The 26,528-nt window shown below is 42.9% G+C and overlaps 1 protein-coding gene and 1 non-coding gene across 5 annotated transcripts in view; one reads left to right on the top strand and one right to left on the bottom strand.

The window, feature by feature from the left end:
* GABRR1 (gamma-aminobutyric acid type A receptor subunit rho1) overlaps window positions 1-20,046 on the bottom strand; it is a 37,311-nt gene extending 17,265 nt beyond the window's left edge. Inside the window, exons 1-2 of one of the 4 annotated variants that reach the window (XM_047859226.1) lie at window positions 19,757-20,046; window positions 10,264-10,409 (exon numbers count right to left, since the gene is read on the bottom strand). In XM_047859226.1, the coding sequence (XP_047715182.1) occupies window positions 10,264-10,409; window positions 19,757-19,783 (173 nt within the window). In that variant the 5' untranslated portion in view covers window positions 19,784-20,046. Of the gene's footprint in view, window positions 1-391; window positions 469-4,655; window positions 4,704-10,263; window positions 10,410-19,756 lie in introns of those variants that run through there. The other 3 variants (XM_047859223.1, XM_047859225.1, XM_047859224.1) reach the window with 3 other exon arrangements.
* Window positions 20,047-21,922: 1,876 nt separating this feature from the next.
* Window positions 21,923-21,995, top strand: TRNAK-CUU (transfer RNA lysine (anticodon CUU)). Its single transcript has one exon. It is a non-coding gene; the product is annotated as a tRNA-Lys (tRNA).
* Window positions 21,996-26,528: the final 4,533 nt, after the last annotated feature.

Consider the following 26,528-nt stretch of genomic DNA (forward strand, 5'->3'; position numbering starts at 1 on the left):
GATGGTGTTTTCCCAAAGCACATCTCAGAACTCTCTCAGAGGTTAGGTAGAGCAGGGTTGGGAATCCATGATGAGCAAGGGGTCTGCTGGACGTCTCCCTCATTTGGCTAAGAGCAGAGCACCTGATAAGTTGTACTTCACTTTGCTGATGAGGTCACCTCTGAGAAGATAGAGAACTTAATTTTGACAAGGAAGGAATCCTTTCAACTAGCTAATGGAAACACTCTTGTTTTCGTGGCATGTGTAATAGCCACGTATACATAAAGGCTCTTTCTCTGCCTCAGCTCTCCCCACTTCTGTCCCCCACAGTTGCTGGTTACACCTCTATGCCTTTGCTCCTGCTGTCCCATCTGTCTGGAAGTTCCTTGCCTCCATTCTTCATACTCCTTACCTAGACAATGCCTTGTGTTCCCAGATCAAGTATTAACTCTTCCTGGAAGAATTCCTAGGTTTCCATCCTTCCCGCCCAAATCAACACTTCTCTTCTTCACATGCCTTATTAGAATGTGCACCAGCCTGTGTGGCCAGGGGCCTTCTGACCACTTCACGCACTTCACCGTGAGCTATATCAGGGTGGGATCTCTCTCGTACATCTCTGTAGCTCCAGCTCCTGGCAGTGTGAAGAAATCAGATTTCACAAAAACACGTACAAAATATAAAAGGAGAAACGTAAACCTAAAGGTGTATCCTAAAGAGTTGAATGGACCTGCGAGAAATGTGCCAAGGAGGCCAAAGCTTAAACGAGGTGAGACTCAAGAAAGGTGCTAAAGGCAAGGAGCTTTCCCTAAAGTATTCTGAGCCAGAAGAGTCAGCAGAGGGAAATACACTGCTTGGAGGGTAGGCAGCAATGTTAACAAACGGTAAGGGTCAGGCTGGGAGTCTGCTAATAGAATCCAATCTCCATCAGAGAGACTGGCCTTCGCATTGGGAAGGGAGCAGTGAAAAGAAATAGTTGCTGCCCAGCACGGTGAAAATGCTGGCATGAGATCATCTAACTCAGGGTATCTCAGTATGAATGCACTTTGGGGTCACCCGAGGAACTTGAAACTTCCCAAGCCACACCCCACACCAGAGGTGGGACCCAGCCATCAGTAGCTTTCAAACCTCCTCTGCCAATATTGAGAACCACTTACTGTTCTAGCTTTTTTAATGGAACGTAAGCCTACAGACCCAGATGTATTACAGCTTGGGAAACTTAAGGATTATGCAGCAGAGAAAATCTGGAAAATAAGAGACAGGCCAGAAAACTGAAGGTGGGAAAATGCTTCTTGATAGTCACAAAGAACAAAGGGTATCATGAAAACTGCGGAAGTTAAGCTCCAGGTTGTCTCCTGGCCATGTGCTAGAACTTTGATTACAAAGACAACTTAGGAACATTGCTGTGTCCCACTACGTCAATGGCGTGAAACCAGTGAGAGCTCAGACAGAGCAAGACATCCTAAACCCTAAACTGATCTCCTTTCCCTGAGTGGGGCCTCCATTTGGCAGATCCGGGGAGTGTCACTGGGTGATGTGCGTAGCATAACTGTCCTCAAAGCAGAGACGAGCCCTAAGGGGGTCCGGTAGAATGACAGTCTACACGGGAGCTTCTTAACCGTGCCCATGACAAGATGGCATAGGTGGGGCCCAGGGTCTTCAGGGGTTTCCTGAGCTTTACAACATCTGAAGCACTTTCCCATAGTTTGGCTCACACAGTCCTTACAATAACCCTGAGGTGACAGACATAATTGACTCCACTCGACAGAAGAAACAGACTCGAGGATGTCAAGTGACTTATCTAAAGTCATGGAGTGACTATGTGGCAGCTCCAAGTCCCAAAGCCGAGCCTTCTTATCGTTTGGAGCCAGTCTTGCCACCGCTGCCCCATCTAGCTGAGGGGCTTTGGTGATGGATTATCGGGGTTGCCTATAACTGTGCCTGCCCAAGCCAAAACTTCAAAGGAAATCATCACGGGCACAGCCAGGGTTCCACCTTACCTTAAGGGAACATAAATTCAGAGCTATGATGGTAAGTAGGGTAAGGGCTTGGGAGTGGGCACTTAGCTGGCTGTTTTACATGGATGGCCAGCAAACATTTCCCTGAAAGTGACAATCAAGCAGAGGCCTGAAGAAGATGAGAAAGCAACCTCCCGATGCCAGAAAAGAGTGGACAGAGGCCATGAAGTGGGGCTGCACAGTGTGCCCCAGGAGCAGCAAGGAGGCCTGTGTGGAGGTAGAAGGGAGGTTGGGGAGGAGACATGGGCCAGACCAGCCAAGTTTGCTCTGCTGCTTACCTGAGACTGAACACGGGGCTGCTTTCCAGTGTGCCCACCGTGAGTAAGGCTGCTAGGATATTTTTTTTTTTTTAAGTAAAAAAAGTTTTTAAACATTTATTTATTTTTGGGAGACAGAGAGAGACGGAGCATGAGCAGGGGAGGGGCAGAGAGAGAGGGAGACACAGAATCTGAAGCAGGCTCCGGGCTCCAAGCGTCAGCACAGAGCCCTACATGGAGCTCGAACCCACGACCCGGAAGATCATGACCTGAGCCGAAGACAGATGTTTACCCAACTGAGCCACCCAGGAACCCTGCTATGATATTTTGTACACATTGCTCTCTGAGGCATTGACCTAGCAGGGAGGATACCTGCCAGCACACGGTCTCAAGCCCCAGCCTTTCTGGCTGTTGACAGAACACCACACGTTTCTGCTATCAGTTTCTGTTTCCTCCGCTGCGAAATAAGGGATTGGGTCATGGGGGAGCTTGGAGACCTTTCAAGTCTGTTCCAGAAGGCATCATCCCTATGGTACTAAAGGCACTTTATAGCTCTAGCCCTATGGGTGGATGGCAATGTGGAAAGGGTCAGTCCACTGGCAGAGCCCCACAAATATGGTTTTGGCTTCCTCGCAGACCCCCCAGCACAGGGTATATGTGAGTGTGTGTGTCCGTGTGCATTTAACTTTTATTTATCTAATAAGGATGTTACCCTAATGTTATTTATATTACATTTCTTGAATTGCTATAGAGGCTGTGCATTTTTCCACGTAGTGAATAAGTGTTCTGTATTTTTCCTTGGGTATAAATAGTTCATTTCTTTTGATTTCTTATTAAGTGGAATTTTGGGTAAGTAACCGATAATCTGCTTTTCAAACCACAACCTCTAAGAATTTGTGATGGGTAATTTTATATGTCAACTTTGCTAGGCCATGGTATCCAGTTTTTGGTTAAATACAAGCCCGGATGTTACAGTGAGGTATTTTTAAACATGTGATTAACATTTACATCAGCAGACTTTCAGCAAAGCAGGTTGCTCTTCATGGTGTGGGTGGGTCTCATCCTATCAGATGAAGGCCTTAAGCAAAAATGCTGAGTCCGCTGAGGAAGAGGGAATTCTGCCTCCAGACTGTCTTCAGACTCAAGATGCAACATCATCTGCCGCTGAATTTCTGGACTGCTATCTGCCCCGTAAGTTTCAGACTCGGTAGCCCCCACAACCACATGACCCAATTCTTTCAAAGGAATAAATCCTCCTCCCCACCTCTCCCTCCATACATACGTATATATTTCAGTACATCACACAATATATCTATGTAATACCATATATACAGATAGACAGATACATATTACATGCATCCTACTGGTTCTATTTCTCTGGACAACCCTGACTAATACAGGATGTGTATACTCATGGACACCTAAGGTCTGCACACCTGTGGGAGACCTGAGCTTCCTGGAACCAAAAGACAGCAGGGATTGTGTCTGGTGTGGGTGGACCAGCCCAATTTCATTTGCCTTCTGATCTTGTCTCAGAGTCCTAGCTCAAGGTCATCTGATCAAGCCTTCTTCTTGTCACCATGACGGACTCCTGTTCCCACCAACCTGGCAGGTCCTTGGCACACAGGCCTGGGCTGCTATCACCCTCAGTGACAGGGCACAGCAAGAACATGCTTGTCACCCTGCGTCTCTGGTAAAATCTTGACCTAGATCATCTCTTTTATCTTCTACATACGTCCCAACATAAATTTCCTATGCCTTCCCATTTGAAGACACTGGATTGCTTTCTTTTAATTTAAAGCTTTGATTTATTTTCTACCTATTCTCTTTATCAGAATTCTCAGGTTGTATTTTTCCCATTTATTAAAGTTCTTCAGCTACTTTCTAGATACCACTTTTGACCTTGGAGAGATCTGTCTCTATTTCCAATGCTACCCCCTTTATAAGCAAACTTTGTTTACTGATCATATACTATCCACCGTGTACCTACATGCCTTTGAACACTTTAGGCTCTCAATAAACGTCTTTTGAGTGGAATTCCCATCACTAATTAAATATATCAGCTTTTACAAAAACAAAACCAGGGGTTCCTGGGTGGCTCAGTAGGTTGAGTGTCCAACTCTTGATTTTGGCTCAGGTTATGATCCCAGGGTTGTGGGATCGAGCCCCACATCAGGCTCCTTGCTGAGGTAGAGCCCATTTAAGATTCTCTCTTCTCTCCCTCTGTCCCTCTCCCCTGCACTTCACACTCTCTTTCTCTCTCTAAAAATTAAAAAAAAAAACTATTTTAAAAATAAAAAAACCAAGACCAAAATAAGCATGCAAATAAAGGGTATGTTTGTCAAGGAGCCAGCTTACAATGCATTTTGATAAGTGAAGTGACTAAGTGAACTTGTCCACTTACCCCACATCTCGCCCTCTCACCTGGAAGTGGAGCAGGACCAGGCCTAGAAGAGTGAGTAGTAAAGGCCCACAAGGGGACTTGATGTCATAGTAATTATAAGTCACGATCACTTGTTTGAAGTGAGGCAGCTTATAGTATGGGAAGGAGCTCAGATTTGTCACCAGTCAGACTTCAGTGTGAATCTCAGGGTAGCCACAAACTAGCTGTAAACCTTGGGCAAGTTACTTGATCTTTCTGTGCCTCAATTTTCCATAAAATGGGGAAATAATACTAACTTTACAAGATTGCTATAAAGATTAAGCCAGAAAATGTTTGAACCACATAAAACGGGTGACATTCAACTGGTTTTGACCTAGAAAAACATTTTCATATAGTTCAACCTGAACCTTACATCTGTCAATGTAATGTCCTGTTCTCACTTTATGATGGTGAGAGGAGGGCACTGGACATGGAGAAAAGAGGAATGTGGAATTCTGAAGGGATTTTTCATGACCCTGCCACAGGCATTGTACATCTGGGGGGCTTTTCTCTTCTCATCTTTAAAATGAAGGGATTTCTAAGGTCCTTGAAATTCTGACAGTCTGTAAAAATTATTTGATTAAATGTCTGTCACCTCCACTAAACTCAGCATCTCAAGGGACCACCATTGCCTCCACCAAGCCCTGGGCACAGTACCCGAAGCATAATGTAGCGAGTACATATTTGTGGGGCGAATAAAGTACAGGAATAGCAAAAATCAGAACTCATTTATTCATGCTTAACACTTCTTGAGTATCTATCATGTATCTGATATTGTACTTGAACTTAGGGAGACAAGGATAAAGGTGCTAGTGGAGTCCTTGTTATGAACTGGACTGTGACCCCCCCCCCCCCCCATCCATATGTTAAAACCCTAACTCCCAGTGTGAATATATTTGGAGATAGGGCCTATAGGGAAGTAATTACAGTTCAATGAGATCATAGTAATGGGGCTGTGATCCAATAGGACTCACATCCTTACAAGAAGAGGAAGACACCAGAGATGCCCCCTCTGCCCCTGCTGGCAAACACAGAAGAAAGACCATGTAAGGACAGAGCAAGAAGGTGGCTTTCTATAAGCCAGGAAGAGAGCTTTCACTAGAAACCGAATTTGCTGGCACCTTGACCATGGACATCTAGCCTCCAGACCTGTGAGAAAATAACTGTCTATTGTTTAAGCCACCCAGTCTGTGGTAATTCATTATGGTAGCCTGAGCAGACTAACACAGCCCTCAAGGAGCTCATCATCTAGAAGCCGAGGCAGATGAGGAGGAAGTGCTAATGCTGAGAGATTAGTCCTCTGAGATGGTACAGACTGGGCTGTGGAAACTCCCAAGTAAGTCGCCCAGTTGAGACTGAGAGGCAGGGGTGGAGGAGGGCCAGGAAGGCTCCTCCAAGAAAGTGACGTCTCTGGTAAGCATAGGAGCAGGAAAAGAAATGAGCAGGAGAGAGAGGAAAGGGAAGGAGGGCGTCATGAGCATGGGAGCAGCCTGAGCACAGGCCTCAGAAAACAATTAAGACTGAGCGAAAGGTAATAACTGGACAAGAACCAGGAGCACAAAGAGAGTCAAAAGTTTGAGCAAACCATCTGGAGAATTGGGGGACAAGATGAAGAGTGGACACCACTTACTCAGGAGAAAATCAAATTCCAAGACACTCTGGGCAATCAGAGACCCAGTTTGTAATTAAGTGGCTTGTGCTTTGTCAGGACAGGGATTTGAGAGCAAATGGCTCTTGCCTCATCACCACCTTTCCCCTGGCTTCCTTGCTTCATCACGTGAACCCACTGGGTCTCTTCTGGCCTGAAAGCTCTCGCCTGTCAACCTCACCAGTCGCAGCCTTTCTGGGCACAGCTGAGTTGCTTGTACGAGTTACCTCTACCCGCCCCATCTTCTCCCCGCTCTTCAACCCACCGCCCTGCTCTTCTCTTCTCTGACGTCGTCAGTGGTTCTTGGCTGCTGTGTTTTTGTGTGATCTGACCCTATTGTTCACTCCCCCCTTCTGGAAACTTAACACTTTGCCGGAATGCCTCTCTGGTGTGTAAGCCTCTTGAGGGCAAAACCTGTGTCCGATTTAGTCACCGATGAAGCACTCATTGCCCAGTGTGGGGTTGGGCCCATAACAAGCATCTGACAACTCGAATAAATGGCTGTCTTGGCCTCTTTGACACCCCTCTACTCCAATCATGTGCCCACTTCTTTGGTCCCTCATTTCCAGTGTCCTTCACCGAGGTTCCTTCCTCTGTCCTCTCCTTAAATGTTGCTCTTCCCTAAGGTTCTGTCCTTGCTCCTATTCTTATTTCATGCAACATGGTGTCTTTGGGTTTCCTCACCTACCACCTCCTGTGAGGACTCCTGTTAAATCTACATCCCCAAGCTTGATTTCCCTCCTGAGCTGTGGACCTATAGCCTCTGACTGGACAGCTATCTCTTAGCATCTTGTGAAGGCACATCCACATCCACATGCTCGTACAGAACACCTCTTTCCCCCCAAATCTGCCCCTCCTCCCGTCTCCTTTCCCTGGCACCACCCTCTACCCAGTCACACAATCCAAATACCTACTAGTCTTCCACCCAAGCTAATTCTGACAATTCTAGCCCCTTAAAGCTCTCAAATCCATCTCCCCTAGTCCTGTTCTTTCCACAAATATCCTACTCCCGGCTTTCAGCATCCCTCACCTGGGCTAAGGCATAGACTCTGGATTACTTTCTCTGTCTCCCCTCTAGCACTCTTTCTGGCCTCCCACCATACTGCTACCAGTGTGATCTCTCCAAAAATGGAAGTCCGCTGAAGCAACTCGGACCCTCTTTACCTTCAGAATCAACTTGAATTCTTTAGCATAGCAAAGCAAGTATAGTAACAGTACTTCCGGCTTCTGGTAGCTCAGTTTGCCCTCCCAGAGCAAGAGCTGGCATTTGTCCCAGGGCCTGCGGTGTAGACAGGTTATGCCTCCATTCCTCCAGGGAGGAGAGAGAAACAATAACTATTGATTCATCCTGGAAACATTGCTCAATGCCCTGACATTGTGATGTTTACCAAGCACGGATCTGTGAAAGGAACTCCACCTGGATGTGCCTCCCACGGAGATCTCGGAGGGGAAAAACACTTGAATAATTTGCCAGGGTGGAGACTACAGTGAGGCAAGTGAGAAAAAAACCTAAGGAGGCACTCTCAGGATCATGCAAGCGCCTCCTTCAATTTTGCACCATAGACACCGCACTTGCCTCACCCTGTTCTGTGAGTGTGTTCATCTTGGTTCCCGTTCCATTAGGATAAATTACAAAAAAAAGCCTGGATACAAACTACTAGCATCTTATGAGTTTAGATTCTGGATGAAATTAAGTGATCCCTTTAAAAATTTAGGTTACATATGGGTACCTGGGTGGCTCAGTCGGTTAAGTGTCTGACTTCGGCTCAGGTCATTATCTCACAGTTCGTGAGTTCGAGTCCCACGTTGGGCTCTGTGCTGACAGCTCAGAGCCTGGATCCTGCTTTGGATTCTGCATCTCCCTCTCTCTCTGCCCCTTCCCTGCCTGCACTGTCTCTCTCTCTCTCTCAAAAATAAACATTAAAAAATTTTTTAATAAATAAAATAATAAAAATTTAGGCACATTAAAACTTAATCTGGTTGGTGGATATATAAATTGGGTCCACCAGTCTGGAAAACAGTTCGGCCAAATAAATTTGGAGATTTAAGGTTCTTGTGCCACTTCTAGGAGTCTATTCTAATTAAAAAATCACATATGTAGGGGCATCTGGCTGGCTCAGTCAGTAGAGCATGTGACTAGCCCAGGGTCTTGAGTTCAAGCCCTATGTTGAGGATAGAGCTCACTTAAAAATAAACATGTATGTAAACAACTATTCTTATATACAAAGATATTCATGTATAATATTTATAATACTTAAATGGTGGTACATTTTACATTATAATGCAGTCACTCAAGTGATAATTATGTAGACATTAAATAAGTAAACATGCAGACAAAACCATATAAATATAATGAGTTTACAAAACTGGACGTATAGAATAATCCCAAACTAGTCAATACCCAGGACATGCTTAGAAAAAAAAAATAATAAAAGATTGAAAGAAAATGCACAAAAATATTAACATTAACACCCATAAACTTCTGAGCTTAGGGATTACGGGTGGTTTTTGTGTGTTTCTAAAACATTTTTTCCCATTTTTTAAAATGTTAAATAATGGTCATGTATAACTTTCATAATAAAAAAAGAAAGTTCTTTTAAGTAAATTTTTTTTTAAAGAAAATCTGTTTCACTCTCTGGGACTTCTCTTCATCATTGGTATTTACCAACTGATCGCCACTCCGACTCTGGTTTAGGAGAGAGGCTGAGAAGTTTTTGACGACAACCAATAGGGTTTGTTGCTGTTGTTGCTTTTAATCCTCATGAGCACATTTGGTTCAGATAATCTCTATGGCTGTAGCGCTCCACAAATTCCGCTGTCTGCCCAAGCAACTCCTGACTCTGACAGAACCAGGGCATATGGCTTGTACACAGCAGTCCCCCTCAGCGTCCAGGATTTACCGCGATCCCCGGATATTTCAGCTCCTAGCTTTGCGATGTTGCTAAAATATCCTGAAACAAGTGCTGTGAGCCATAGCTGGCTGTTCGGAAGCCTGTGGGGGGTAGGGAGGCTCTCAAGACCCAGGAGGGGGACATGGAGGAGCTAGATACCCAGCTCTCTCATTAGCCCTGAACGCTAGAAAGCTGGATTTCCTTTCACATAAATTGATATTTCTGACCTCTATTTGTATTTACATCCAGAGATAAGGAGACCTGAAGCTTAATTTGGACCCAATGCCGATAAAGAAACTGAGAGTCAAGATGCCCTTACTGCCTCTATTTCCTCATCAGTGAAGAGAGCTGGATTAGGTTTTCTCCAAATGGGCTATTTTACTGATAAATGTCGGGCAAGCAGGTGTGCAAGTGTGCACTTGATCACCAGCACCGTCATCAGAGCTGCCTGAGAGGCCGAGTGTCAGAGGGTGTCTGTTTCTGCCTAAGATGCGCTCGGACACCACTTCAGCCAGGGGGGCACATACCGTTGGCATCGAGCAAGGGTCCGGTCTGCAGGCAGGTCCATCCTTGCACCCTTTCCGCTTACTGGTAGGGGATGATCCAATGATCCATCTAGCCAGACAGCTTGAAGAAAGCTGCCTTGTTTTCTTTTAAAAGATGTTAAAAAGGACCCACAAATCTAACAGAAATAATTAGAACTAAGAGAATCATTTTCACTAATTAGAGGTCCCATGGAATTTGCAGACTTGTTTCCACCTAGGTTGCAGACATCAAATAAATGCCTTTAATTTTTTAAAAAACATACATATATTCTTTTTTCCCAGAGTCTATCTTTCACCCAGGACAATTCATAAGAGATTTAAGAATATGCAACGGTAGCACTATATCTAATCTAGCATCATTAAAAAACAACATAATTCTAACTTCCTAAAAGAAAGAAAGCAGGAGAACAGAGGGAAAAGTGGGGAAAGGCATCCACATAAAACACAGTATTATGGAAATGATTCTGGAACAATACCATTAGCTCTATCCCTAAAAGTCCACTCACCTGCCCTTCTTAGACATCTCGTGTACTTCTCTTCTTCGCCAATGCACTCTGCTTTCAGTGGCCAAAACCCATCCCCACCACAACAGGAAGATGCCAACTTTCATATTCTGGACAGCCAACATGGGTTTCCAAATCCAAATGGTTCTCTCAAGAAACACCAAAAAGGAAAAGGATGTTCTTTTTGTCTCTTAAGACATTATTGGTCTGTTCATTATTACAAAGATGTTTACTCATGCAAAAAAAAAAAAAAAATCAACCCACAGTATGCAATCTGGAGAGCAGGAGAAAGCAATTTCCACTAAACCTATAAATCCTCCTACGTCAGATGTCAGGGATTTTCTGAACTGAGGTTGAAGCCCTGTGTTCCTGTCGAACAATTATTTCGACCAGTCTAAATTAGTTCATCATCAGATGCGGTGAGTATGTTAGTAAAGGTCTGTATTTTCTGGTCCAGTGAATAGAAGGAAAACGGACCAAAGCAATTTCCAAAATGACAAATGCCAGAGGTGCTGAACCACTTCCTATGCCAAGTTAATGAGCTCCTCCCTGGATCTATTTTAAGCTTCCGGCCATTATTATTTGCTTTAGCTGAAGGCTGGATTTGTACAGCGCCCCGCCCCCACTCCTTCCTATACTGAATCCACAGAACCTCTGGGCTTCCTACCTGGGCAGGTTTTCTATATGGCTGAGGTTGGGAGGGCTAGTGGGGAAGAGGCTTTTTTGTCTTCATTTGCACAGAAAGAACTAAATTTTCTTGTCAGCTGTATTATTTGTATTATGAACTTCTCTAGACTTTTCACATTTAAAAAAATACCAGAAATAAATTAACAGTAGCCATTAAGTCTGTGTTATCTATTGTTAAAAACAACGGGCCCAAAATGGAGTCACTTAGGCTAAGCTCCATGTCACCAAATCAAGACTTAGTTTCAGCTCTCCCAGAAATGGAATCTTTTTTTTTTTTAAGTTTTGTTTATTTTGAGAAAGAGGGAGAGAGAGACAGTGAGCACATGAGCAGGGGAGGGGCAGAGAGAGGGAGAGAGAGAATCCCAAGTAGGCTCTGCACTGTTCGTGCAGAGCCCAATGTAGGGTTCGAACTCAGGAACTGTGAGATCATTACCTGAGCTGAAGTCAAGAGTCTGACACTTAGCCAACTGTGCCACCCAGGAGTCCCCAGAAATGGAATCTTAAATCAGTCAATCAGGAATCGCCTAATTAGCACTAGTTAGGTAATCTACCTGACAGACCCTTGTCATCCCCTAAAAAAAAAGCAACCTTGCAATAACCAGTCCACTTAAAAAAAATTTTTTTTTTAATGTCTATTTATTTTTTGAGAGAGAGTGTGAGCAGGAGAGGAACAGAGCGAGAGGGAGACACAGAATCACAAGCAGGCTCCAGGCTCCAAACTGTCAGCACAGAGCCTGACATGGGGCTCAAACTCATGGATCGCTCAAACTCACGGACCACGAAAGCATGACCTGAGCTGAAGTCGCCACTTAACCAACTGAACCACCCAGGTGCCCCTAACCAGTCCACTTTTTTGTCAAGTATAACTTCCTTGTCGCCCACCTACACTGCACTTCTGCTTCTACAAATCTCTCATTTTATAGAACTCCTCAGAGCTCTTTCCTAGCTACTAGATTAGATGTTGCCTGATTCATGAATCAGATCATGAATGAATAAGATCTTCAAAATGTACTCAGTTGAATTTCTTTTATTGTTTATTTATTTTGAGAGAGAGAGAGAGAGAGAGAGAGAGCAGGGAAGGGGTAGAGAGAGGGAGAGAATCCCAAGCAGGCTCTGCACTTTTGGTTCAGAGCTCATGCTAGGCTCAAACTCTCAAACTGTGAGATTCATGACCTGAGCCAAAATCAAGAGTCAGACACTCAACCGACTGAACCATGCCTCTTCAGCTGAATTTTGTAAGCATCATAGTTTTTCTTTTCTTTTCTTTTCTTTTTTTTTGTTCAAAAGACCGCTATAATCAACTGGCCAGAGTTTGTGTCTTCATCAAAGAAAAGCAGTCTCAGAATCTCATGGAAGAAGACAGCACAAGGTCCTTCAAACTACTGACTCTTCAAATCTTGGCTGACATGGCTTGGATAATTTTCAGAGAACTTTAGCAGAAGTTAGTTGGGATTTCCAGGCCTCTTTATAGTTGAAAAGCAGTTTCATGAAACTGCTAACCTGACATCCATCAGAATGAGAATTAATTATATAAGATTGAACCAATTGCTGCAGGAAATTTTATTGAGGTTATTTGGAATATTGTTGATTTGCTTTAATGCTCTATTTACTGGATGTGTAAAGAAGCCTTTTCTTTTTCTTTTTATGCTCTATGCTATTCACAATAATTTTGTAAATTCTGCTGTTGTAAACTAAAATGAGACATTTAAAAATGATATATGATTCTCACCAACAGTCAATTACCCTCCTTGGAATTCAGAAACTTACCTAGTCTCTTTACTTTTCAATACAGTTATTTACATATGTTCCATAAGAATCTGTCCTCCTTTTTGCCAGAATATAACTAAAAGACTCCATTGTGCAATCAAGGCCTTGCCTGAAATATTGTCATCGTCATACTCAGTTGACTAGATGTGACAAGCCATTTTAAAGAACCAAGTTTGGGGGCACCTGCCTGGCTCAGTGGGTAGTGCGTGACTCTTGATCTCGGGCTTGTGAGTTAAAGCCTCATGTTGGGTGTAGAGACTACTGAAAAATAAAATCTTTTAAAAATAAATTAATTTAAAAAATAAAGAACAAAATTAGGCTGTAATTATGGAGTCAATGTCTGCAAAGTCCTCTGAGGAAAACTGGCCTGGACCACCCTTTTTAGGTAGTAAGAAAGGTCATTTCAAAGGTAAGCCATTGGGGTAGTTTTCAAAACCTCAGGAAGAGAGGAACTTGCCCAAAGGTACTGCAGCTAAAGGCTGGTGGAGGATCTTGGGACAACAAATAAGACATGCTTTTCAAAGTCCAGTCTAAGATTCCTTATGATAACTTGTAGGTAGGAGTTAACTTGGTACCATTTGATGCTGTATTACCCTAGATTTTGCAAAGCAAGCCGAAAGAGGCCTCTCTGATCAATCAACAATCTTGATGCCCCTATTTTAAGTAATCAGCCAAAGCTAATGTGACCAGCTTTTTGTGGTGACCAAGAATAATCTTTGAAATTATGTATGATCACAGGGGGAAGGAAGTCTGTCAGGAAAAGCTGTCGGATATTGAAATGGTTGAAAGAGATTATTGCATGTCCTTACAATAGAATGCAAAGCTTTGTCCAATGGACCCTCCTCATTCTATAACGACGTGGCCTTTGATTGTCTTTGACCAGGTTATTTTACAGTGCCATAACAGTAGACATTAACATGTAGAAAACTGACAGTAATATATTTTTTCTGCCCATAACTATGCAACCTATTCCTTTTCTCCAGTAGAGAATACAAATCTCTATAAATCAAATCCTCAAATGTACTAGTTGTAATATCTTATTGGTCCTCTAACCAATTAATGAGTTAAATAAAAACTTTGACATGTGTCATAGTTATACGAAAGTTGTGATTAGATCTTCTTATATAAATTATCCCTTAACAGCACTCAATAAATAGATGTTGAAAATAATTCAACATATAGAAATAAAGGCAGAATATGTGATGTCTCCAGAAGTCAATGCAAGCCAAGCATGATTAGATCATTGGTAGGGAGTTGCTGACCTGAAGAGCCAAAGTGGCAAAGAAAAAAGATTCTGGGGCTGAGTACATAAAAATCTCCAGGTTGAGAAGTCATTGAAGGGACCATCAAATTGCTCTTTGATGCTCATTTTGGAAAATGCATTTCTTTCTTGTTTGGAGGACCCTGGGCATAACCAAAGAGAGCAAATCCAGATGGCCTCAAATATGCATTTCCAATCTTCTCTCAGTAGCTTAGCAGAGAGCCAGCTCAGCAGGTCTGAGTTAGCTCAATGGAAGGACGGGCTGATGCTAGATGCCCAGCCTTCCCAATTAGGCCACTTCCCCCACCAGAAAGCTCCAATGGCAGAGCCCTAAGGGGAGGAACCCTGTCTTAGAGCCCTTTCTGTATTTGGACCTAGCCAACCATACGCAGCCCAAGCACCCTTCTTGGGGGGACCATGAGGGCTCAAGAAGTCATGTGCACTTTGCTACTTCCCTACTTATAGGTGTTTATTTATTTATTTATTTATTTATTATTTTTAAGTAGGTTTCACACCCAGTGTGGAGCCCATGGTGGGGCTTGAACTCATAACCATGAGATCAAGACCTAAGTTGAGATTAAGAATGGGACGCTTATCCGAATGAGCCACCTAGGTGCCACCCTACTTATAAGTGTTCTTAATAAATGTTTTTTCTCCCATCAACACCATGTGACTCTATTGCAGAGAATATCCATGACATTTTTTCAAGACAAGGACATAAGAGGGGTTTATAAAGAGTATATGTGGTCTAAGAGCACCAGTTGGGGCTAACATCCAGATTCAGGAAGGTAGAGGGCTTAGAAATCATAATCCAAGGCTTATCGAGGACCCACACTGACCGACTCAAGTATAGTATTTCCAGACCAATTTTAAAAACCACTGTTTTTGACCAAATCCTCCTTTTCCTTTATTTAGCATGACAATCTCTCTTTCTAATTTCTTTTTTTATTCCTCAATTATCATGGCCTTCTCTACATCAATGCAGGAACTCCAGGGTAGTAATTCCTTCAGTGGAGAAAGGAACAGGCAGTAGTTGAGGCTAGTTTGCTTTCTCATTGCTTCTTCTAAGCTCTTCAAGTGTCTCCTTGCCTCTGGCCCTCAGAACCAGCCCAACACTCCATGCCCAAGGCACTCACTGACCAAGAGGGTCAACTTCAGACACCACACTCCTGGTTGCTCCAAGACAATGGCCCTGGGCCTTCATGAACTGTTTCCAAGTTACTCACTCCAGAACATTCTCTACATGCACACCAATTTTGCTCTGACTCTGAGCTCAGTGTCTAAATGTGGTTTCCCAGCTTTGGACTGAAGTTTGCCAGGAGGGAAATCTGAGATAAGAGATGCCCTAGTGGCTCCTGTGATAAACAGATTTCATATCTGTTCTTTCCCTTTTCTAATTACTCATTTACTGTTATCTCCCTGAACAAGATTTCAGTCATCAATGAGGCATATCTCTTTTGCTCATCATTTAGAATCTTAGCTGGCTCACAGGAGGTGCTCAATAAATATTTAGTGAATGAATAATGAACATATTAAATGCCCAATGCTTTTATTTCCTAAGGAAGAAAATACACAAATACATTTAAATTTTTTCTAAGTTTAATTCTGAAGCATTTCAAAATATAGGAAACAATTTCAGATACTCATGTATTGATAGGAAAACGTTCAACAATGTTTGAAACAAAAAATATTTTTCTCTCACCTTGAAAGTTCATCCAAACCCATCCTATGTAGCTCATCGTTTTTATAAAATAACCTCTCCTGATCACAATAACTCATCTTAAGTTCTCTCTCTGTGTACTGGTATCACTTATTCTGTACTGCAAATGGCATTTTCTTAAATGTTTATTTTTGAGAGAGAGAGAGAGAGAGACAGAGAGACAGAGTATGAGTGGGAGAGGGGCAGAGAGAAAGCGAAACACAGAATCCGAAGCAGGCTCCAGGCTCCGAGCTGTCAGCACAGAGCCCAACGTGGGGCTCCAACTCACAAACAGCGAGATCATGACCTGAGCCAAAGTCAGACATGTAACCAACTGAGCCACCCAAGTCCTCCAAGGTTAGCTCCAGGTTAACATTTAATTATCTACTGCCTAAAATGGTTGGCTACTTATTTCACATACACTGTACTAGCCTTCTTTCTCTAAGGGCAATATAAAATGTCATTAACTGTATCTTATTCATCTTTTCATCACAGCAGCACCCAGCACAAGACTTTGTACACTGTTGGTTGAAAAATTACATTCCTTTTTGATTCTTTATTTCTCATAATTATGGTCAAAAAAGAAATGTTTCATGAATGCTTAGACAAATACATATTTCATGAATGCTTATCTGGTGATTCTCTGAACAATCTCTCAGACATTTGGCCAAAATCCTTGGGAGGTTGGGCACTCGGTCTCCTTCTTATGAGGCAACCCCTACTTCCTGTTTTGGCAAGTTCTTTCCAGTAGGAGCCACAAGTGAGTTTTTAAAATGTAATTTTTAGTTTAATTTGATTAGAAGTTATGAACATCAACTAGCAACAGAATCAGTAAGAAAAATATGTATATAGTCTCCCACCCTTGAAACAGAGAATGAAGGAAGGCAGCACTAACAATTCCTATTTTTTTAAACTATCATGGTTTGCCATTTTAGATGACTTGAATTTTTCCCTCCATCAGACTAAAGCTAGTAATGAGAAGAGCACTTATGACATACAGAGTATTTTCAGTATTTTCAGTATTTTCACATCTTGGGTGACTTTGGATATGTTTTGACTTGCTGTACTGCAATCTCTCATTTGGAATAATCCTTCTAAGCCACAGATCCATCTAGGACTAGCAATAAATAATAAGTACCTATAAAGTGCTATGTCAATGAAAAGAATGATATCACTGAAATAATTTGCAACAACCTTTTCAACAAGTGACCTGTAGAAAAGCAATAGATCGCTTAAAAAGTAGTCAAAAGTAGTGCCTCTCAAGAAACGAATCTTAACTACAGAGTCCAAACTGATGGTTACCAGAGGGGAGCTGGGGGGATGGGCGAATTCGGTGATGGAGATTAAGGAGTGCATTTATCATGGTGAGCACTGAGTAATGTATAGAATTGTTGAATCACAACATTGTGCACCTGAAACTAGTATAACACTGTATGTTAACTATACTGGAATTTTTAAAAAAGATAAAAAATTAAAAGTAGTGGTCCTCAACCACTATTTCAGTCCACCCAATGGACTGAAGACTACTGGGTGACTTTGGCAAAAGCCAAGGGAGTCCATCAATCTATACAGATACTATATCTGCAAAAAATAGAAGCTTGACTCAAGCAGGTTTAAAAAGGAACGTATTATCTCACAAGACAAGAAATCCAGGCTGCAGGTTTGTTTGATTTAGTGGTGTCGTCAAAAACTCAGGTTCTTAAAAAACAACAATTCAGGTTCTTTCCTTCTTTCATTCTTTTATGTGTTTTCTGTTTCCTTACTCATGGTTGCAACATGGCTGCCAACGGCAGTAAGTTTCCTTATTCATATCCAGTGGGAGAGAAAGAGAGAACACCTCTTCCCAGAGCGTGGAAGACAAGCCCTTCCCTTAAGTTTGACTGGGCCAAGTAAGGTCATAAGTCCATCGCTGGACCAGTTACCTTCACTGGGGAAAATGTGATCTGATTGAGTTGGAATAATCAGGATCCACCTCTGGATTGGAAATGGAGCAGATGCTTGAATGAAACTGGAACTGTGACTCAGGAAGGAGGAAAACAGGGTGAAAGCTGGCTCAGCCACCAGTGGTACTCACCACAGGTGTGAAGTCTGTGCACTGTGAAGACTAATGCACGACCTGCCTTTGCTGCTGTTTCCAACCGCCTTAGTGGCTTCTATGAGCGATAAAATGAGAACCCATTTTAGAAGTGTTTTGCAAGTACAGCTGAATTCATAAGGGCCTTCAGCCATATATTTTCTCCACCTAGTGATATTTAAATTATGACTACAGGGGCGCCTGGATGGCTCAGTCAGTAAAGCACCCGAGTCTTGATATCAGCTCAGGTCATGATCTCATGGTTTGTGAGATCCAGACCCACATGGGGCTCTGCTCTTATAGCATAGAGTCTGCTTGGGATTTTCTCTCTCCCTCTCTCTCTGCCCCTCCCCTGCTTGCTCTCTCTCTCTCTCAAAATAAATAAACATTAAAATTTTTCTTTTTAATTATGACTACAGTCATCTGATTAGAAAGGAAAGAAGGAAGGAAGAAAGGCTGTTTGTGATGTCAATCTATCAATTACATCACTGATCCTGTGCGGAGTCAGTGCAGCCCTGTCTCCCTCTGCTGGAATCATGTTAAAATTGTTAAGGCACCTTTTTATCATTTCCAAGTCTGTCTTTAACTGAAACACAGAGGCTTCTAGGTTCAAGTATAACTTCATAAAATGTCCCCTAGTTTCTTGTTGGTGGAGTTTGATATGCTTGTCACAGTTCCAGGGGAGTTGCTGTGGAGAAAAAAGGAAATACTGTGGGGTCAATCTATTCCTAAAGCCCCAGTGACCGTTTGGAGCCCTTCGTGGGGTAGCTGGGATTTAAGCAGGGTGTTGATGTGAGGCTCCCTCAGTGGCATGATGTGGTCTGAGAGCTAAATGCAAAACACAAGGACTTCTTTCATTGTCCCCAAACCAACCCAACTACTGAATAATTGCAGTTTGCTATTGAGTGGTCCTGTGGCATTTACAAAACACTGTTATATCCAGGGTTCCATTTGGCCCCGAGAACCAGCCCTGGAAGCAGGCACAGGAGTACTACTTCTACTTCATCCACAAGAAACCTGAGGCCCCAAGACATTAAGTTATTTCTCCCAGGACACGTGGGTAGTAAACAGGAAAACTTGTACTTTTGATCCCAGAGCCTGTGCTTTTCCATTGACTCTAACCCCTCCCCCTTCCTGAAATGGCTGGTCTGCAAAATGATATTATCTGTCACACAGTCTTCTTCTTTTTTAAATTTTTTTTAGTGTTTATTTTTGAGAGAGAGACAGAGTGTGAACGGAAGAGGTGCAGAGAGAGGGAGACACAGAACCCGAAGCAGGCTCCAGGCTCTGAGCTGTCAGCACAGAGTCCGACACAGGGCTCGAACCCAAGAGCTGTGAGATCATGACCTGAGCCAAAGTCAGACACTTAATCCACTGAGCCACCCAGGTGCCCCTGTCACACAGTTTTTTTATTTAACATGTTGCCCAAAGCATTTAGAAGACATCTCAGATCTTTTAGTTAATTGGGTCCAGATTCTTCCCTGCTAATTAGGGGAAATGATTCATTTGAACGAAAGAGAGGCTTTTTGGCCACAGTAAGAATGGATTCTTTGACTAAGAAGCCACGTTTGGAACTGCTCAACACTTGAAGAAAAGAATGTAATTTAATTTTACCATAAAATAAACAACAGGCTTAAACTGAACTCAGCAGCAGCAAAGAAGGACATAACAGTTGTGCAATTTTTAATGTCTGACTATTTAACTTTTTGTAGCATGTGACTGCCTTGACTCCCAGATTAACTTTCGTTGCATACCATTTCTTAAAATAAATTAACATAAATTCCATCGTCTCTTTGAATCTGTTGAAAAATAAAAACAAAATGGCTAGCTTCAGAGTGTATTCATTTGTCTCCAGTTTTTCAAATGACTTGGTTCTTTGCTTTAAGGAGAGAAAAAACACTGGAGACCCTTAAGAGTCAGTGAAATGAATGCTTTTTTGTAGATTTGTGTCCACTTTCTGCCCTCTGAGGGCCAATGCTGGGCTTTCCTTAGGGGCTTCTGAACTCACCCCAAATCTTGCTCCATACTCTGCCATTCCAGCAGGAGAACATCCAGGATAGCTCCCATGTGATTATAAATTCACAGGTCAGTGGAGGATTGCAGTCCTTGATCAACGATAGATAGAATCATATCTTGGTCACTGATGGATAGAATCATGACCATTCCAGCTGGGGGGAGGTGTTGGTGCTCCCCAAGTTCATCTACCTCATTTATGAACAGAAAACAGATCCAGATGGGTAATTTGGTTTGGGTTGCTTTTTCCAAGTGGCTACAAAGTTGTAGGAGGTTCTCGTTCTTATTAGCTGCATTTAGGTACCACTGGTAACTTCCTGTTTTAGTCAATGCTGAAGATAGATAGCCAATCCCTGGTGATGTGGTTGTGGGGGCCATAACTCCTACTTCTAATTTTTCTGCAGAAAATGCTAAAAAAAAGCAGCACAGGTGGTTTTCTCAGCCTGTTCTTCTCGGGTTGAATATTCAGTTTCAGGAGTTGCTAAATTTCACCTAACTTTAGAATTTCCACAACTCACATTCTGAAACCTCAGTGTTAGGGACATGTAATATTTTAGATAACCATGATCATTTTGCTTAAAAACTGAACTTTATTTTCAGATCAATTTGGAGGTGTTAATTAGTGGTCCCCAGGAATTTTATTTTAAGTTTTTATTTATTTATTCATTTAAGTAAGCTCTACACCCAACGTGGGGCTCGAACTCATGATCCTGAGATCAGAGTCGTAGTCTCTTCCCACTGAGCCAGCCAGGTGCCCGCCCCTCTTTTTTTTTTTTTTTAAGGAGTGGTCCCCAGTAATTTTAAAAGAAAAAAGAAAAAGGGGCACCAGGGTGGCTCAGTCGGTTAAGCGTCCCACTTCAGCCCAGGTTGTGATCTCACTGTTAGTGAGTTTGAGCCCTGCGTCAGGCTTTCCCTGTCAGCGCTGAGCTTGCTTGTGATCCTCTGTCTCCCTCTCGCCCCTCCCCTGCTCGTGCTCTTTCTCTCTCTCAAAAAACAAATAAACATTTTAAAAATAAATAAATAAAAGAAAAAAGAAATGCTGTGCTGTCCATCCCCTCTCCCCAGTCCCCACCCAGAAATGCAAGGTGCCTTCTGACTCAGTTGTCCACAGCGTCTCGGACAGAAGGGGGTGCAGCCTGAAGTACAGGAGTCTATAAGAAGCAAGGCCAAATGTCCAGGCAGTGAGGATAGACATGCCAGTAAATGACCAAATGGTCTTGGATATGGGGATGCTTCCTTCTTAGCATTCAGTGCTGCAGGGTGTTTCCCACCTCACCAGGGCACCAAACTGTGTGTCCTGGGAAAGTAGGAGATCACAGGATCTGTTCCATCCTGTGGGTGGTTCTGATTATCTCATAAATGCAGAGTTTTTGCTGAGAATATGGCTGACCCAGCAGTCTCACCACAAACCTCCAGGAAGACCGAAATGGGAAATCAGTAAGATTTTAGGCAAACTTGCAGTTTCCTTCTGTTATATCTTGGAGACAACTTACCAACAAATCTGAATATAGCAACCCTCCCACAAGGAAATAAAGGTGGTGGATGAAGACGATTACTGTAAAGTGAGCTGCTAGGAGGAGGTATAATGACATGTTTTTAGAAAGGCAGATGGCACAATAGTAACAGCTCAGATTCGAGCCAGTTCTATGGATTCAAATCCCATTTATGCCGTTTATACCTGTGTGGCCTACGAGAGGTAGACCTGTCCGGGCCCCGAGTTCTTCATCCATAAAATGGGAATGATAGCAGTAGTGTTTACCTTTTAGGAAGGTAAATGAGTGAATAAACAAAACATGCATGACACATGTGAAATATTCCACCATAAGCTTTTAAGGGAAAACCGTGTGAATTTGTCAGAGACAACACTACCACCTTGCACTCACACAGAGCTTTAAGCTGACAGATACCTTGTATGCTTTCTCTCATTTGCTTCTCAAAACAAAAAACAAAAAACAAAAAACTCTGCGAGGTAAGCTAGGTAAAAACTAGTGCCTCCATTTTTCACAAAAGAAAACTAAAAGTCCAAGAATTTCTCCACTGTAAAATGGAGCAATTAATCAGGAGTGACTCATTTCTAAATTGTAAAGCATTTTCAGACCAAGCCTACTTCCTTCATTTGATTGCAATTGGAAGACAACAACTTTTCAAAAGCACATGAACTGCCCAGCTAGCTCAGTCGGTAGAGCATGAGACTCTTAATCTCAGGGTCGTGGGTTCGAGCCCCACGTTGGGCGGTTACTTTTCCTTTCTCTGAGGCACCTGGGTGGCTCAGTCAGTTAAGCATCTGACTCCAGACTCTTGAACTGGCTCAGGTCATGATCTTATGGTTCATGAACCCGCTTCAGATCCTCTGTATCCCTCTCCCTCTGCCCCTCCCCTGTTCTCTCTCTCTCTCTCAAAAATAAACACTTTAAGCTCATGAATTCCCCCCACTTCCTCTCCCCCATCTCAAAAAGAAATAAACTTTTTTTAAGTTCATGAATTGGTAATTGTTCCCTTCATCCTCCCGTCGTCCACAAACTCCTCATTCACCCAAAGCACGGTTCCAGATGCATGCTTGTGCCTCAGAGCTTTAGTCGAGTATCTTTGATGAGCATGTTTCTGTGATAAGTCAAGAATATACTCACACACACCCGTCAGTTTCCTTATTTATAAGCTACAAATTTATTACTTACAGATTTATTTAAGTTATTTATTATAATTATTATAGAAAGCTTTACTTCTCCAAACTGAAAATGATCTAAATGTCTATCAACAGGAGAATGGATAAAGAGATCATGCTTTATTCATACAACGGGATACTACTCAGCAGCAAATAGGAATGAACTACAGATACTTGCAACAACATGAATGAAACTCAGAAATGGATGTTGAATGAAAAAAGCCAGACACAAAAGAATACATACCTTATAACTCCATGTATACGAAGTTTGAGAAATGACAACACAAATCTAGTGGTGATAGAACCCACAGCAGTGGTTGTGAGGTTAGGGAGAGGTGGACATAAGGACTGACTGGAAATAAGGCATAAGATTTGTCAGAAAGGTTCTGTTTCTTGATAGGAAGGTGGGTTACTGGGTATACACACTTGCTGAAACTCACTAAACAATACACTTAATTAAGATCTGCACATTTCATTGCATGTAAAACATACATCAATAAAAGCTGTCAGCTGTAGGTAGTTTACACAGTAATAGTTTATTAAAAGGTAGCTTTTCCAGAAATACAGATATGACTAGACATGCCAACCATGTAGATGCCCATATTCATGTGGACTATTGATTAACATGAAGTAGACAAGAACAGAAGAGGATTATAGAAAATGAAAGATGGCTTTGTTCTTGGACATTATGACCTTAAGGTAGGCAGTAACTTGAATCACAGGCACACAAATGGTCCAAATTACTAACGCATTAACTAACACATTGTTATTCACAATATATTGTTTTAAATGTAGTCTTGTTTCTTTTATTAAGAAAGAAGCTCCAGAACAATAGACTCCAACTACTTACCTCACTCTGGTATTTTTCTTATTATTACTTTTTAAATGTTTATTTATTTTTGAGAGAGAGAGAGAGAGAGAGAGAGCAGGAGCAGGGAAAGGGCAGAGAGAGAGACACAGAATCTGAAGCAGGCTCCAGGCTCTGAGCTGTCAGCACAGAGCCACACGCAGGGCTCAAACTCATGACCATGACCTGAGCTGAAGTCGGATGCTTAACCGACTGAGCCACTCAGGTGCCCCTCTTATTTTTAATATACTTATATCATATTTGCTGATCAACTCAATTTCTAAAGTTATTCAAACTCAGAAGAAGCTCTCCTCTGTGTCACATTTACATCCTTCAAGCCAACAGGAGATCTCAAAACAATGTACTACTGTTAACAAAGAGGATGGGGGGGTGACTCAGGGCAAACCCTTCATTATTCCTGGGAAAACAATCTCAGACTGATAATCACCTTGGAGGGTGTTCTGTTCTCTTGATTCTAGTATTCGAGGCCCCTTAGAGTGTGAGGGGGACAGACCAGCTCAGCCCCTGGAGACAACAGTCACGCAAACAGGTGGAACAGTTAGTGAGGGCACGGGCTTTAGGCCCTCACAGTCTATCCCAAGGAGAATGGCCTCAGATTTGCTAACCCCATTTGCTTGTCCCTAAAATTGGCAGAGTTGGAGGAAATAAAACTCCTGCCCTCTTTCAAAATAAATGATGGCAGGGACTCAGTTCCCAGGTCCTATTTCTGGGCATAGAAACATTCCAAGTCTCTGAGCTCAGTAGTAACAGAAGCTCCTGGCATCAACACAATGCTTTAGAAAGACCCATGTATCTCTGCCCTGCTTCACACTTGAGAATAGGAACAAGAAGGTATCTGGGTGAGAGGAAGGGAGGAGGCAATGACTGAACATTTTGTCTTTTCTTATGACCTTCCTAACTGTTCTCAGCTGGGGCTTCATGGAAACAAGTGGCTGTGTTCTTGGGTTGTATGGCAGGAACTGCTCTTTCCTACACTCTGTGTTTTTCCTTTTCTTCCAGAATACCCTATTTTTACCTAGGTATATGTCTATTCCGAGCAAATACATTTCCCAGCATTCTTTGCAGCTAGATGCGGCCATAAGACCAAGTTCCGGCCAATGGGGAAGTGTGCAACAGCCCCCTGGAACTTTCCTTGAAAGATAGCTGGCATGCTTCATTTTTCCTTCTTCCTCCCCTTGCATACATCCTGCCTTTTCAATTGTAGAAAGATCGCTAGGATTCCTAGCACCATCTTGGACCGTGAGGTCAAGGGCCACACTCTAAGGGGAGCAAGCAGTGAGCAGGAAACAGCCTAAGTTTTCATGAGACTACATGGAACAGAGCTACTAGAGCATTCTGGACTGCCCCTGTGGGCTTCTTTCTTTTTAACACCATGTTCTTTACATGTAGCTGAATCTAACTGAAACTGGTGTAGGTGACATTCAGCAAGTCACTAAAAGCAAATGCATAAACCTGGATAGTATTCAATGACACCAAGCCAATTTTTTCAAAGGAGTTTTCCTGAGGCCAGAGATATGCTCTAGGAAACTCAGTGAAAAGCATGACTGAGTGAAGAATCCTGAGAGGTAACCCATGTCATCTTCCAACTTCAGAAAAAACACATGAAGTACCAAAGTCTGGGCATTTGTAGGTGTCCCAGTGGGTCACAGGCCTGAGAAGATGGAATCTCCAGACAAAGGGAGAAGTCTTAACCCGAGTCACATGCTGTTACCAATTCATGTCATTTGAGGAGTATTAACTAAATTCTGTAACTGGCAGAAGAGAGTATCTGGGTAAGCATTTTTCCTTTGAAAATTAGCTGTCTGCCAGTATGCAAGTTACTCAACCTCCCTGGGTCTGTTTTCTCATCTGCAAAATGAAGAATGAATCCTCCTCACAGAAAGGGTGCCTGGGTGGGTGGCTCAGTCAGTTGAGCGCCCGACTTCGGCTCCATGTCAAGGCTCACGCCCCGCATGGGACTCACTGCTGTCAGCACAGAGGCTGCTTCAGATTCTCTGTCCCCCTCTCTCTCTGCCCCTCCCCCTACATGCTCTCTCTCTCAAAAATAAATAAACATTTTAAAAAAGGAAAGTGGTCCCCCAAACCATGAACTGATCCATGACAAAGTTTTCATCTACCCTTTTGATGAAAATGGCTGGCTGAAATGTAAACCGGGTTCTCTTGCGAAGAATTTTATATACGCTGTGATCAGGGTTAGTATTAAAATGTTTGTTGTTTTAGAAATGACTGCAGGGGCACCTGGGTGGCTCAGTCGGTTCAGCATCCAACTTTGGTTCAGGTCATGATCTCATGGTTCGTGGGTTTGAGCCCCGCATCGGGCTCTGTGCTGACAGCTCAAGAGCCTGAAGCCTGTTTCAGATTCTGTGTCTCCCTCTCTCTCTGCCCCTCCCCCGCTCGTGTTCTGTTTCTCTATCTCTCAAAAATAAATAAACATTGAAAAAAAATTAAAAAAGAAAAAAAGAAGTGACTGCAATCACAGGGGCACCAGGGTGGTTCAGTCAGTTAAGCGGTGAACTTTGGCTCAGGTCATGATCTCGTGGTTTGTGTGTTCGAGCCCCACGTCAGGCTCTGTGCTGACAGCTCAGAGCCTGGAGCCTTCTTTGGATTCTGTGTCTCACTCTCTCTCTGCCCCTGCCCCACTCATGCTCTGTGTCTCTTGAAAATAAATAAATGTTTAAAAAAAAATGACTGCAATCACAGATGGAACTGATATTTTGGGTGGTAGGGCATTTTAGGGTGGTAAGGGTGGTGGGGTAAACTCCTCTCCTTTGCCTACATTGTATTTTTCCTGGGCCAGGCACTGGGCTGAGTGCTTCAGACATGTTAACTCACTCCTCACATCCACCCTAAGACGCCAGAATTACCATCTTTTTCCCCCCAGATGGAGAAACTAAAGCTCAGAGAGATTAAGTACATTGCTCAATGTCAGATGGTTAGCAAAATGCATTCACGGAATCTCCAGCCTCCCGCCTCCACACTGAACACGAGTAGGATATTTCAGTAGCTAACAGGAAATGGCATAGTGTAAGTAAAGCCCCTGGCACAGTGTCTAGCACATAGTGGGTACTTCATTCGTTCCTTCCATATTTACTGGGCATCCACCATGTGCCAAACACTGTCATGCCTTGAGAGACAGCAATTAAGAATATAGATGGAAATCCCTGTCCTGTGGAGCTTACATTCTAGGACTCATTACATCTGTGATGGCATTTCTGCTGCAGCTTTCACCTACATGCA

This window comes from Prionailurus viverrinus, chromosome B2 (genome assembly GCF_022837055.1).
Source record: "Prionailurus viverrinus isolate Anna chromosome B2, UM_Priviv_1.0, whole genome shotgun sequence".
Classification (NCBI taxonomy): domain Eukaryota; kingdom Metazoa; phylum Chordata; class Mammalia; order Carnivora; family Felidae; genus Prionailurus; species Prionailurus viverrinus.